This window comes from Pan troglodytes, chromosome 5 (genome assembly GCF_028858775.2).
Source record: "Pan troglodytes isolate AG18354 chromosome 5, NHGRI_mPanTro3-v2.0_pri, whole genome shotgun sequence".
Classification (NCBI taxonomy): domain Eukaryota; kingdom Metazoa; phylum Chordata; class Mammalia; order Primates; family Hominidae; genus Pan; species Pan troglodytes.
In genome coordinates, this window is record NC_072403.2 from 154057475 (window position 1) to 154073376 (window position 15902).

The 15902-nt window shown below is 36.3% G+C and overlaps 1 protein-coding gene across 1 annotated transcript in view; it reads left to right on the top strand.

The window, feature by feature from the left end:
• Window positions 1-15700, top strand: part of VTA1 (vesicle trafficking 1) — a 73518-nt gene extending 57818 nt beyond the window's left edge. The window contains exon 8 of the mRNA XM_518771.7: window positions 13428-15700. Within this exon, the coding sequence (XP_518771.1) occupies window positions 13428-13573 (146 nt within the window). The 3' untranslated portion in view covers window positions 13574-15700. The remainder of the gene's footprint in view (window positions 1-13427) is intronic.
• Window positions 15701-15902: the final 202 nt, after the last annotated feature.

Consider the following 15902-nt stretch of genomic DNA (forward strand, 5'->3'; position numbering starts at 1 on the left):
TTTATTTTTAATAGCTGTTATTTAGTTTCCTCTGTTAATGTCTGCCAGTGTGTTTTTCAGCTTGAATTTTCTGTTCTCCCTGTATGAGTGGGAACTGGCCAATAAGCCTTCCTGCCTCTCAACCATGGAATGAGGAGAGCCTTTTAGGGGTGAGCTGGATATCATACCTACCTTAAGAGTTCTAGCACTGCCTGGGCAGTTTGTTACACAGTTTTAGGGAGATGCTCTTTAAATCTCTTGTCAATTTTCTCTTTTCACTTTTTTCATTCTTTCTCTTCTCTTCTCCTTTTTAATTTTGTGGATTTATTTCCTTTTGTGTTACTTTATCATTTCATTATGGTTTCAGAAGGAAGAATAGTTAATTATATGTGCTTAGTCTACTATCTAGAACCAGAACCCTAGAATTCTTTATCTAAACTGTCAGGCAGGTGTTAGGGCAAAATAATTTTTAAATATGTAAGAACTCTCACATTTTGCCTAGCACATACCTTTTTTAAGGAACTTAACTCAGGATGTACTCCATCAAGATAAGGGTGGTAATCAAGCAAAATAGAAATATGAAATATAAGAAATGGTGAAATATACTTCTTTAGATACTCCAAAGAAGAAAGATTCTATGATAGCTTTCCCACCTGCTTGGAAAGCAATTGCTCCAAAATTAGAATAGGAAATTGGAGAACTCCCCTCCTTTAAGAAAAATAACATGGATTTCATTTAATGTATAGAATAGGAGCTTCAGAATATGAAAGACATAGATAAGATGCCCTAGAATCCTGCCAGTAAGAAAAAAAAGTGAACCAAAACATCTAAGAAAAATTTTGATATTATACAAGAAATCTCAATTTGGAAGCAAACAAAAATATGCCATGATTTTGAACAGTAATAGAATTATGGAATATAAAAGAAAAGGATTTCATTTGACTTAGACACAAAGAACATTCTCCTTCAAAAGGTAAAAGGCTTATGACAAAACATAGAGTACTTCACTCAGGATGAAATATAAATATCAACACTGACATTTTAACATCGTACTGAAAATCCTAGCTAGTGCAGTAAGAAAGGAAAAAGAAATAAAAGCTATAAAGATAGGGAAAGAAAAAATAACACTGTCTTTGTTCATAGATGACATGATGGTCTGTAGAAAATCTGGAAGAATCAATCAAAAAATACACTTAGAACTGATAAGCAATTGTAACTGGATTGCAGTATACATGATTAATATGCAAAAATTAATTGCTTTCCACATAGCAGCACAAAACAAGTGGGATTTGAAATTAAAATACACTTGCCATTGTGTTTGTATTTACATAAATACAATAATCAAAAACAAAATACCATTTACATTAGCATTCCACCAAAAATATTCAGGTATAAATGTAACAAAATACATTACAAGATCTATATGAGGAAAACTACAGAATGCTCATGAAAGAATCAAAGAATTACATAAATGGAGATTTCGTGATCATGCATAAGAAGACTGTATTCTCAAGATGTTAGTTCTTCCCAGCTTGATCTATAGATTATGGACAGTTCCCATCAAAATCCCAGCAAGTTATTTGGTGCATATGAACTCCAACTATCTAAAGTTTATATGGAGTGGCAGAAGACCCAGAATAATCAACGTAGTATTGAAGGAGAAGAACAAAGTTGGAGGACTGGCACCACCTGACTTAAAAACATAATACAAATCTGCAGTAATCTAGATAGTATGGTACTGGCAGAAGAACAGACAAATAGATCAGTGAGACAGAGTCCAAAAATAGACCCATACAGAAAAAGTCATATGATGTTTGACAAAAGGAGCAAAGGGAACAGCATTGAAAAAAGATACTCGTTTCAATAAATGGTGCTGGCGTAACAGGACAGCCACATACAGCAAAAAAAGCGAATCTAGACACAGACCTTCCACTCATCTCAAAATTTAACTCAAAATGGTTCTGATGCCTAAATTTGAACTCCAAAACTAGGGACTTCCGGTTCCAAAATGGCAGTGTAGAAGCATACTGGCTTCATTCCCCACCAACAGAAAACGAAAAACAAATATACAGCACTGAGATTGACACCAGCAACAACCCAGAGCCCAAGTATGAGGATGAAATAGTTCCTGGGGCCACAGAGAAGTGGAAAAACTCCAGTAGGAGAATCGGACTTCCACTTTAATGATGCTTCTGCCCTACCCTTATGCCCACACAGAAAATCTCCCCCACCTCATGATTTCTACAATGAAAGAAGTAAAATTGAAGTGGTCAACCATCTTCCCCACCTCCTTGGGTTCCCTGGCAGGAGATCTGTCCTTGCCTTAACCCACAGGTAGCATCATGACTGCCTGCAGGGAAAATATCACTGAAGACCAGCAGAGACTATTATTCCCAGCCCCAGAAACTTCACTGTGCAACTTGGCCAAAGGAGACACCAAATCAGAATGGCTGTTCAGCAGTACCATGCTATAGGAGGTACATTTCCCAGGTACTGTAGGCACAAACCCCTACCTAGCCTGCCTTCCCACACTGCCAGTGTAATCCATTTGGGACATTCAGCGCTCCAAACATTTACTAGAGCTGAGGCAAACCTGGGCTTACGGCGCCACCTAGAGCTGAAAAGGAGGTAGCGACCTAGCAGTGAAGATTTGTTGAGCAAATATATGCAATAAAAACCAAAACAAGCTGGACAGAGAAAACTGGAATAAATAACTAATTCTTCCAGTGCAAAGACATAGGAAAGACCCACAAGAAACAACAGCAAACAGGGAATCATGACCTTCTCAAAAGGACAAAGCAAAAATCCTGGCCGGGCACTGTGGCTCAAGCGTGTAATCCCAGCACTTTAGGAGGCTGAGGTGGGCAGATTACCTGAGGTCAGGAGTTCAAGGCCAGCCTGGCCAGCATGGTGAAACCCTGTCTCTACTGAAAATACAAAAAAAAATTAGCCAGGCATGGTGGTGCATGCCTATAATCCCAGCTACTTGGGAGGCTGAGGCAGGAGAATCGCTTGAACCTGGGAGGCGGAGAGTGCAGTGAGCCGAGATCTCCCCACTGCACTCTCCAGCCTGGGTGACAGTGAGACTCCCATCAAAAAAAAAAAATCCCAAAACTGACCCTAACAAGACAGCAGTTTGTGAGCTCTCTGACCAAGACTTCAGAATAACAATTTTAAGAAAACTCATTGACCTCTAAGATAATACAGAAAAGCAATAAAGAAATTTGACAGATATTGGAATAATTTTTCAAAAAAAAATCAAATCTTGGAGCTGAGAAATACATTTGCTGAACTGGAGAACTCTTTTGAGGCTCTCAACAACAGAATGAAGTAAGCAGAAGAAAAAAATCAGTGAGCTCCAAGACCAGCTATTTGAAAATACACAGTCAGAAGAAGGAAAAAAAGAGAATGAAAAGGACTGGCTACAAGATATAGAAATCTACCTCAGAAGACCAAATCTAAGAGCCATTGATGTTCAAGAGGGAGCTGAGCGAGAGGTAGAAAGCTTATTCAAAGAAATAATAACAGAAAACTTCCCAAAACTTGAGAAAGATATAAATATCCAGGTACAGGAAGGTCTTTTAACACCGAACAGATTCAACCCCCAAATAAGACTACCTGAAGGCATGTAGTAATCAGATGCTAAAGGCCAAGGACAAAGAGAAAGTCCTTAAAACACCAAGAGATAAGAAGCAAATAGCATATAACAGAGCTCCAAATCGTCTGGCAACAGCCTTCTCAACAGGCCAGTAGGTATTGGAACATTAAAAAAAAAAAAACTGTCATCTAGGAATATTGTGTCCAGCAAAATTGTCATTCAAATATGAAGGAAAGATATAGTCTTTCCCAGACACAAAAGCTGACCCATCCTGCAAGAAAAGCTAAGGGGAGTTCTTCAGTCTGAAAGAAAACACTAATGTGCAGAAGAAAACATTTCAAGATGTAAAATCCACTGGTAGAATTAATACTATGTATATAATTTTTTAGTATAGAGCAATTTTGTAGTATAGAGAATAGAGCAATTAGGCAAAAGAAAGAAATAAAGTTCATCCAAATTGAAAAGGAAGAAGTCAAATTAGCCTTACTCACAGATGACATGATCTCATGGCCTATAAAAACCTAAAGACTCCACCAAAAAACCGTTAGAACTGATAAATTTAGTGAAGTTACAGGATACAGAATCAACATACAAAAATCAGTAGCATTTATATACACCAACAGCAAATAATCTGAAAATCAAATTAAGAAAGCAATCCCATTTACCATAGCTACAAAAAAATATAAAATACCTGGGAATTGATCTAACTAAAGAAGTTAGTTATTAATAACTAACTATAATATTCCATTGTGTATATACACTATGTGTATATATTAATAACTAAGAAAAACTATATAAAATTCTGATGAATGTAATACAAAAAATGTAATACAAAAAAATATAAAATACCTGGGAATCGATCTAACTAAAGCAGTTAGTTATTAATGACTAACTATAATATTCCATTGTATATATACACTATGTGTATATATTAATAACTAAGAAAAACTATATAAAATTCTGTTGAGTATAATACAAAAAATGTAATACAAAAAATACAAATACAAAAAAAAAAATACCTGGGAACCGATCTAACTAAAGAAGTTAGTTATTAATAACTAACTATAATATTCCATTGTGTATATACACCATTGTGTATATATTAATAACTAAGAAAAACTATATAACATTCTGATAAATGTAATAGAAGTAGACACATAAAAAATGGAAAGATACTCCATGCTTATGGATTGGAAGAATTAATATTATTAAAATGACAATACTACCCAAAGCAATCTACAGATTCTGTGCAATCCCTATCAAAATGCCAAAGACATTCTTCACAGAATGACATTTCACCAAAAAAAAGAACCCTAAGATTTATGTAGAATGATAGAAGACCCTGAATAGTAAAAGCAAAACTGAGCAAGAGGAGCAAAGCTAAAGGCATCACACTATGTGACTTCAAAATTTACTACAAAGCTATGATAACCAAAACAACATGGTACTGGCATAAAAAACAGACACATGGACCAGTGGAACAGAATAGAGAATCCTGATATACATTTATGCATTTACAACCAACTTATTTTTGACAAAGATGCCGAGAACATACAATGGGGAAAGGACAATTTTTTCAATAAATAGTGCTGGGAAAACTGGATAACTATATGCAAAAGAATGAAAGTAAACCCCCATCTCTCATCCTACACAAAAATCAAGTCAAAATGGGTTAAAGACTTACATCTGAAACCTCAAATCTAAGACCTATGAAACTGATAGAAGAAAACATTAGAGAAATGCTCCAGGACATTGGTCTATGCAAAGATTTTTTTGTGTGTAAGACCTCGAAAGCATAGGCAAATAAAGCAAAAATGGCCAAATGGGATTAGATCCAGCTAAAATGCTTCATCATGGCGAAGGAAAAAATCAACAAAGTGAAAAGACAACCCATGGAATGGGAGAAAATATTTGCAATCCATCTATCTGACAAGGGATTAATAACCAGAATATATAAGGAACTCAGACAACTCAATAGCAAAAAACAAATAATGCAATTCAAAAATGGGCAAAAGATCTAACATTTCGTATATGAAGAAATGCTCAGCATCACTAATCATCAGAGAAATACAAATCAAAATCACATTGCATTATCATTTTACCCTAGTTAAAATGGCTCATACCAAAAGACAGGCATAGAGAACAGTGCAGAGGTTTCTCAAATAACTAAAAATAGAAGTACCATATGATTCAACAGTTCCAAAGGAAAGGAAAACAGTATCCAAAAGAAAGGAAATGAATATGCTGCGAGAAATCTGCACTCTCATGTTTATCGCAGCACTATTCACGGTAGCCAAAAAATGGAATCAACCTAAATGGCTATCAGTGGATGAATGAATAAAGAAAATGTGGTGTGTATACACAATGGAATATTATTCAGCCAAAAAAAGGAAAAGAATTCTGTTATTTGCAGCAACATGGATAGAACTAGAGGTCATTGTTTGAAATAAAATAAGCCAAGCACAGAAAGACACATATCGTATGTTCTCACTCACATGTGGGAGCTAAAAAAGGTGGATCTCGTGAAAATAGAGGTAGATTAGTGGTTACCAAAGGCCAGGAAGGAAAGGGGGAAGGAGTGGAGGATGAAAGTGGAAAAAAAAGAATATACATGTTTTTATTACCACTGAAATATATGCTTTGAAATTGTAAAGATGGCAAATTATACATGAATATTTTACCTTCATAAAAAATAAATGTAAAAAGTAAAATACAAAACTATAAAACATGTAAAAGATAGCATAAGAGAAAATCCAGATGACTTTGGGCTGAGCAATGACTTTTTAAATGCATGACCTATAAAAGAAAGAAATGATAACGCAGATTTCATTAAGATTAAAATTTTCTGCCCTTCTAAAGATGCTGTCAAGAAAATGAAAAGACAGATCACGAGGTCAGGAGATCAAGACCATCTTGGCTAACATGGTGAAACCCTATCTCTACTAAAAATACAAAAAATTAGCCAGGCGCGGTGGCAGGCGCCTGTAATCCCAGCTACTCGGGAGGCTGAGGCAGGAGAGTGGCATGAACACGGGAGGCAGAGCTTGCAGTGAGCTGAGAGAGCGCCACTGCAGTCCGGCCTGGGCGAAAGAGCGAGACTCCATCTCTAAAAAAAAAAAAAAAAAAAAATGAAAGGACAAGCCACAGACTGAGAGAAAACATTGCAAAAGGCTTATCTGATTAAGGACTGTTAACAAAATATACGTAGAACTCCTAAAGAACAATAACGCAGACAACCCTATTTAAAAATTAGCAAAAGGCCTTTATAGGCACCTGACTAAAGAGGATATACAAATGGAAAGCAGACATATGAGAAGATACTCCACCGCATATATCATCAGGAAAATGCAAATTAGAACAATGAGATACCACTACACACCTATTAGAATGGCCAAAATCCACAACATTGACAGCACCAAATGCTGGTGACGATGTGGAACCACAGAAACTCTCATTCATTGCTGGTGGGAATGCAAAATGATACAGCCATTTTAAAAGACAGTTTGGCAGTTTCTTATTTAACTAAATACATTTACCTTAGGATCCTGCAGTTGTGTCCTTGGTATTTACCTGAATGCTTTTAAAACATATATTCATATGAAAACCTGCAAGCAAAAGTTTATAGCAGCTCTGTTTACAATTGCCAAAACACAGAAGGAACCAAGATTATCTTGCTGTCGGTGAATGGATAAATAAACTGCAGTACATCTAGACAATGGGATATTATTCAGTGCTAGAAGGAAATGAGCTATCAAGCTATGAAAAGACATGGAGGAAACTTAAATGCATATTACAAAGTGAAAGGAACCAATTTTTAAAAGCTGTATACTGTATAATTCCAAGTATGTGACATTCTGAAAAAGGCAAACTATAGAGGGGGTAGAAGATCAGCAGTTGCCAAGAGTTAGGGGGAGAGGGAGGGATGAATGAGTGGATCACAGAGAAGTTTTAGGGCAGTGAATCTATTTTGTATGACACTATGTTTTAGTCTGTTCTCATATTGCTATAAAGAACTACCTGAGACTGGGTAATTTATGAAGAATAGAGGTTTAAGACTCATGGTTACACAGGCTCAACAGTAAGCATGACTGGGAGGCCTCAGGAAACTTATAATCATGGCAAAAGGTGAAGAAGAAGCAGGCATCTTCCTCACATGGCAGCAGGAGACAGAGAGGGAAGGGGGAAGTGCCACACACTTTTAAACCATCAGATCTCATGAGACCTCACTATCACAAGAATAACAAGGGGCACATCAACCCCCATGATCCAGTTACCTCTCTCCAGGCCCCTCCTTCAATTCAACATGAGGTTTGGGCAGGGACACAAGTCCAAATCATATCATTCTGTTCTTGGCCCCTCCCAAATCTCATGTCCTTCTCATATTCCAAAATACAAATATCTCTTCTCAATAGTCCACCAGTCTTAACTCATTTCAGCATTAACTCAAAAGTTTATAGTCCAGACTCTCCCCTGAGACAAGGTAAGTCCTTTCCACCTATGAGCCTGTAAAATCAAAAACAAGTTAGTTACTTCTGAGATACAGTGAGGGTGCAGGCACTGGATAAATGCTCCCATTCTTAATGGGAGAAATTGGCCAAAACAAAGGGGCTACAGGCCCCATGCAAGTCTGAAGCCCACCAGGAAAGTCATTCAATTGTAAAGCTCCAAAATAATCTCCTTTGACTCCATATCTCACTTCCAGGTCATGCCAATGCAAGGGGTGGGCTCCCAAGGCCTTGGGCAGCTCCACCCCTGTGGCTCTGCAGGGTACAGCCCCCTTGGCTGCTTTCACAGGCTGATGTTGAGTGCCTGTGACTTTTCCAGGTGCATGATGTAAGCTGTCAGTAGGTCTACCATTCTGAGGTCTAGAGGATGGTGGCCCTCTTCTCACAGCTCCACTAGGCAGTGCCCCAGTGGGCATGCTGCATGGGGGTTCCAACCCCCCATATCTTCTCTGCACTGCTCTTGTAGAGGTGTTCCATGAGGGCTCCACCAGTGCAGCACACTTCTGCCTAGACATCCGGGCATTTCCATACATTCTTTGAAATCTAGGCAGAGATTCCCAAACCTCACCTCTTGCCTTCTGCGCACCCATAGGCCCAACACCACACCTTGGTGTGGCCATGGCCCAAGCCACACCTTGGTCCCTTTTAGCTATGGCTGGAGCTGGAGCAGCTGGGGTGCCATGTCCCAAGGCTACACAGAGCAGCTGGCCCTGTATCTGGCTCATGGAACCATTTTTTCCTTCTAGATCTCCAAGCCTGTGATGGCGGGGTCTGCTGTGGTGGTCTGTGAAATGCCCTAGAGACATTTTCCCCCACTGTCTTGGCTGTTAACATTCGACTCCTCTTTACTTATGCACATTTGGGTGATAGACTTGAATTTTGCCCCAGAAAACAGGTGTTTTTTTTGTACCACATGATCAGGCTGCAAATTTTCCATACTTTTATGCTCTGCTTTTTAAATATAAGTTCCATTTTCAGATAATCTCTTTGTTCATGCATATGAGCGTACACTTTTAGAAACAGTCAGGTCAACTCTTGAATGCTTTGCTGCTTAGAAATTTCTTTTGTCAGATACCCTAAATCATCTCTCTCAATTTCAAAGTTCCACAGATCTCTAGGGCAGGGGCAAAATGCCTCCAGCCTCTTTGCTAAAGCATAGCAAAAGTGACCTTACTCTAGTTCCCAGTAAGTTCCTCATCTCCATCTGAAACCACCTCAGGCTGGACTTCATTGTCCATATCATTATCAGCATTTTGGTCAAAATCATTCAACAAGTCACGTGGAAGGTGAAGGGGAAGCAGGCACCTTCTTCACACGGCAATAGGAGAATGAAGGGGGAAGTGCCACACACTTTTAAACCATCAGATCTCATGAGAACTCACTGTCACAAGAACAGCAAGGGGGACATCCATCCCCATGATCCACTCACCTCCTACCAGGCCTCTCCTCCTATTTGACAGGAGATTTGGGTGGGGACACAAATCCAAACCATATCACACTGTAACAATAGATATATGTCATTATAAATTTGTCCAAACTCATGGAATGCACAACGTCAAGAGTAAACCCTAACATAGACTCTGGGTAATACTGATGGATCAATGCAGGTTCATCGATTGTGACAAATATACCACTCAAGTTGGGGAGTTTAATAATGGAGGAAGCTATGCATGGTGAGGAAGGGGAGATAAGGGAAATCTCTGTACCTTCCTCTCAACTTTGCTGTGAACTTAAAACTGCTCTAAAATATAAAGTCTTTTTTAAAAATAGTGCATTTATAACCACTGTCACTACCATTACTACCGCTTCTAGTACTTATACCCCTTTTCTGCTACGTATTTCTCCTTACTGCTTAGTATTTAATCACCTTTTAATGCATATATGTGTGATATTAATGTATATTAAATATATTATAATGAATTTATGGCTCACTCTGGAGAATGGAATTGGATAGGTAGGTATTTGAAGCACAGTGTTTACTTTTTTACTTTTACATCTCTGAATAGTATTAGAGTGTGAATGACAACTTACCTGATAAAGTTTTTTGAGCATTGGCCAGGCGCGGTGGCACACGCCTGTAATCCCAGCACTTTGGGAGGCTGAGATGGGTGGATCACGAGGTCAGGAGATTGAGACCATCTTGGCTAACACGGTGAAACCCCGTCTCTACTAAAAAATTACAAAAAAATTAGCCAGGCCTGGTGGTGGGCGCCTGTAGTCCCAGCTACTTGGGAGGCTGAGGCAGGAGAATGGCATGAACCCAGGAGGTGAAGCTTGCATTGAGCCGAGATCATGCCACTGCACTCCAGCCTGGGCGACAGAGTGAGACTCCATCTCAAAAAAAAAAAAAGTTTTTTGAGCATTAAGTGATATAATATCTGAATAGTATTTAGCACAGCACTTGACATAATGAAATTCTGCCTGTATTCATAACTACTATTGTTGGAATTGTTAAGTGACATGTCTCAGCAATGCCTGTATGTATGAAGGTTCAGTCTGTGTCCTGTGTGTTCCATCCAAGTCAAAGGATAATAGAGTATACCAGAATGAGATTATCCAAGGCCTTTGACATAAGAATTTCTAGAACTATCTAGTTAAATTGGAAAGAGCTGCTAAAGACTCATTTTGGAAATATTTACAAATAAATGTTCTATCCTCTCTTATGACATTAGATATATCAACCTTGGAAATGGATGCTTATGTCAACTGAGCACACAGTGATTTTTCTTTATACCAAGTGATGTTATCTTTGATCCAGTGCTGACCCAGGCTCTCTTTGCCACTGTAGTAGAGGATTTAACTGATAGTTCTAGCTCTCTTCTGCCTGATCTTGTCCTGACCTCTGAAGAGGAGATGAAGCCCTCTTATATATAGATGGTCTTGTCTGCAGCTCGTCTGTAACTTATAAGCTAAGATTTCAGAAGAGAGATATATTAGACAACCCCTCTAATCTTTGAAGCATCTTTAAGGTCCACTTGCACCCTCTCTTGTTCTGATTATGGCCTCTAGTAAATTTTAATGATAGAAAAAAAAACAGCTTTTATTTTGGTGCATTAAGCTTATATTGACCTTTTTAAGTATAAAGTCAGATAAACTGAAATTTAACACTTGTTCTCTTTCTGAAATGTGTTTACCCTTATATATTTTTCGCTTACTCTGTTGAGTTTTTAAATACTAATTTTAAAGACTCATAATTAGGTGACATTTTATTTTTACTCAGTTTAAGAATTTAATTCATATTTTATTAATGAATGTAGACTAGTATACTATATTTTCAAAATAAAGGAGAGCCTATGTGTTACAAAATAGCATGTAACATGATTTTTTAGCTTAATTTTTCATTGTTGAAAATAAATATCTCTATATGTCTATAAGTTACATTTTGGATCTAAATCTGTACATTGGTTGTTACTTAGTTCTTGTATTTTATATATGAGTTACATAATTGGTTATGCATGTCTGTAAGCTTTATGTATTTTATATCTAGTTATATTTTTCTGTTAATATATTTTCATTCACATTTTTTAAATATTGAAATTATTTCACAAAAAAATACAATATTGTGTTTTAATGGTTTTTGCCATTATACATATTACCTTATTAATAAGTGATATGTCAGCCAAACAGTGCTAAAGCTAATGCTGTAAAAATAAAGATTAATCTGACCATTACAGCCTTCTTTCAGCATGTCCAGTAAATTCTGGATGGATGCCTTGTATATTTAAAAGAGTGCCCTGAGATAGGAGAGACTTAAAGCACAAAAAGTAGCGTTAAGGTAAACTCAATTTTCAAAGATGTTTCCTCACCTAGACAGCGTATGTAGTGTAAATATATTTTGAAAACCCGTTAAAGAATCTGGTAGGTATTTTTCAAGATCAGAAATATGAACTGGAGCATACCTGACTAAATTGTCAACAGAACTGCAGGATAGTTGATGTTTAGGTTTAATGGGCAACAAATGCCAAGTCAGTAACTTCTGTTAAAATTGGGATCGGTAATCCCTGATTCACAACAGTAAAGGCCAAATTTTATGTAATCTTAAATACTACTAGTTCAACAAATATTTGAAGACTTACTCTAGCACCCTACACTAGTAAGTATATGTGTATTTTAAAATCTGCAATTTAATTAATGTTTAATTCTATATGAACTTAGTTTTAAAATGTGGGAAATAATTTAAAATACAGCTTTTTCATATTCATGCAGTGAAGTTACTGAGCACCTGCAGGTGCCTGGCACTGTGCTGGAAACAGTAGCATCAATTGTTTCGTACTCTTTTTGAAAATTTTAGAAAATAATAATTTGGATCAGAATATTGTATCCACTTGCCTGGAGTTGCTACCTAGTTTGAAATCTTTGCCTAGGTAATGTCAAATTTTTAATTTTATGCTGCGTGTGTGTATTTGTGTATACACACACGCAGCATAAAATATATACATATGGCAAAATTAAAAGCAACTAAACGAAGTCATTCTAAGTACAGCCTTGTACTTATTTCAAACAGAATTGAAATATGTTGTCTGCTTGTTATAGTCTATGCCTCCCAGCCTTCTGATTAGTACTCCTGAGAATTCTCATAAAAATTTCCAAAGAAAATGGTGGTTATTTCAAAAGACAAGATACAATGTCCATTTTTAATTTTGTCTTTAGAAATATATATTCAAGGAAATTTGTATCTTAGATTAAATGAAATGTTTTTAATGTTTTTTTTTAAACTGAAATTGTTTAGTTGGGCACTACATGTTAATCATATGTATAACTAGAAAACTTGCTAAGAATAAATTTTAGAGAAATAATATGTAATGGTTGTTTACATGTTTAATTGTATATTTCAGTGATATAAAATTTAAGAAACCTTAAGAAATTTTTACATGGATGGCACAAACATGTAAAATACTCTCATGCTTAAAACAAGCTAAGCAACCTGGTTTTCTTTACATAAAGTTTGTTATTCACTTTTTTTTATTGAAGGTGATACTTACATTCCAGCTCAAATGAGGGTTGAATTGGTTTAGTCTGTGTGTATTGTTCCATGAAGAGAGAGGCTAAGTGATTCTAGCATAGACACCAAAGCTGCTATCCTTGTTTGTCCTTATTGCTTCTTGAAGGAAAATCTTAATTCATCTAAGTTATTATGTATTGCCGTGTCTGTGGTTTATATTAGTAATAAAAAGACAATTGAAAAGAATGAAGAAAATGTATCAAAGTTCATGTGAGATTGACTAAAACTACTGTTTTTACATAGCCTTAAATATGTTTTTTAATCTTAAGCATAAGCATTTGCCCAACCTTACAGAACACTTTTTATATTCTTATAAATATCCCAATTGTTCTTTTTCTTCTAGGGGATGTTCGTCTAACCCCAGAAGACTTTGCTAGAGCTCAGAAGTACTGCAAATATGCTGGCAGTGCTTTGCAGTATGAAGATGTAAGCACTGCTGTCCAGAATCTACAAAAGGCTCTCAAGTTACTGACGACAGGCAGAGAATGAAGCCTTTGTATGACAGACCCATGTATTTTTGGCATGAGGAACTAACAGTCCATTACTCTATCTTCAGCCTATCAGGATCACAGTTTTAAGGAAGACTTGGTTTCGTTGAATATGACAATGAAATCTGTGTGTATCAGATTTTTATTGAAGCATTCATCAGCAGCCTCAACCAGTTTTCATTGTCCATTTACTAGATTCAATCGTCTCTGAGTATATAGGGCTGATGTTAGCAAGACCCTAAAAATGTCCATTGAACCCTGCTTCAAAAAATGAAAACACACCTCTATAAAATGTGTACTGGGAATAAGCTTTGTATTTACATACATTAGGGGAATTTTTAAAAATCTGTAATGTTTGGACAAACAGATGATATTACTTTGCTATAAAATTATAAATGTAACTTTTAATAAAGATAGCCAGAATATTCTAAATTAGAAATTACGTTTTTGTTTCCCTCAAGACATAAAACAAATATAAACATTCTAAACTGCTGGATGAATCTGAAAAGACATTAAGTTCAAATTTTAATTTATTCTCATGTTAAATATAACTCCATTAAAAGTTTAAAATTTCATGGGAGAAAATATAATAAGGTAAAGAGGTAGAATCACTTTCAGACTTAAGAATAATGTTGATTTCCCAAGTGCTTTACCTTATCTGTTAAAGCGTAAGATGAATTGGTATTTGCTTCATAGGCAGTTTGACTGCATGTATTAGAGAATGAAAAGAAGATATTTGTAGTAATGCCTGGAAACTTGGTGCTTTAAATTAAGGTACTCCTCTGCTGCTGTAGAATGGATTCCACACAGTGGATAACTATGGATGATTCAGAATATTATGTTTAGATTCCCATTTGTTAAGTTTATAAGTTTTGTGGGGAATTATGAACTTACTGTGTACCACCTGCATTTGTGCTGTGTGAAAAATAAATACAAGGATTCGTTTAGCTAATTCAACTTATTACAAAGACAAATGTCTGTTTTTATTTGCCTGCTAGGATTGTCTTTTTTAAAAGTCATTTTTATTTATAGGAATATGGGTGTTTCTATAGGAAGAAACAGGTTTTTTGTTTTTTAAGATAAATTTGACAAAGTTAACTGAAATTTATCTGGTCCATTTTATTCATGCTACTAAGATGGGAATCTTTAAACACAAGGGTCAGCAAGCTTTGGCCCATGGATTGGCCACCTGTTATGTAAATAAAGTTTCTTTGAAACAAGCCTATACTCATTCATTTATGTTTTGTCTGTGGTTGCTTTCCACAACTGCAGAGGTGTATGGCTTGCAAGTCTAAAAACATTTACTATTTGGCCCTCTAAGAAAAAGTTAAGACACCTAGTCTAATGGCCTTTTGGGAAAAAACAAATCACTAACTCATAATCATTTATATCCATTATTTTCTGCATAAATGTAATGCTATTGTACAGGGTTTGGTAGAATAAATATTCAGACTGACTAAACTGTTCTAAATTCTCACAAAAAAGTCCCCAAACAACATGCCTCCTAAAAAACATTTTCCTATCTTTTACAAGAGATATGAACATTTGTAGGGTTCCACATTTGCATCTAGAAATCCAATGCTCTTTAGAATGTTATTACGAATAGAAAGATGGCCAGGATGACCTTTAGTGTTACATGATGTTCAGCAAATTTTAATTCAAACCTTGATATGCCTGGACACTGAAAAGTAAACGCATCACCTCCTATTTTATACCCTACCTTTTGGTTCCCAATTGGGAGAGCACATAGAGGGAAGGAGACAATATAGAAACTACGGAGTCCGCTGGTAGTGGGCTGCATGGTGTGACAGAGCCCTTCTCTGTAAAATGGAAATGACACCACTAGCCATCTCAATAGTTGCAAGAATTAAAAGAGATACAGTACCTGAAGTGCTTAGCGCATGGTAGCATTTCATAAATGTTTAGTGTCAATACTAATGCTCTAATAATGTAAATTGTTAATAATTTATTTCCCTAATATCAGGAAATCCCAGTTGTCTATGTGGCCCAGTGCTTAAAAACGCCTTCTTGCATGAGGGGATTGAACTATACAATGTTTGTTAACTTTGTATTTGTATTTTTTCCTATAAAATCTTACAATAAAATTAGGAGATGTGTTCTGATGTAACAGTAGGATTAGCAATTTTCATTTATTCCTTCCATATATATTTACTGAATGGCTACTATATGCCTGGTATTGTTCTTTGCAAGCAGAAACAGCAGGAAAAAAAGTCCCTCCCTCATAGAGTTTACATTCTAAAAGGGAGGAAATAGATAATAAAATATACATTACATTTAATCAGTGGCTCTCCGAGTGTGATTAGAAATAC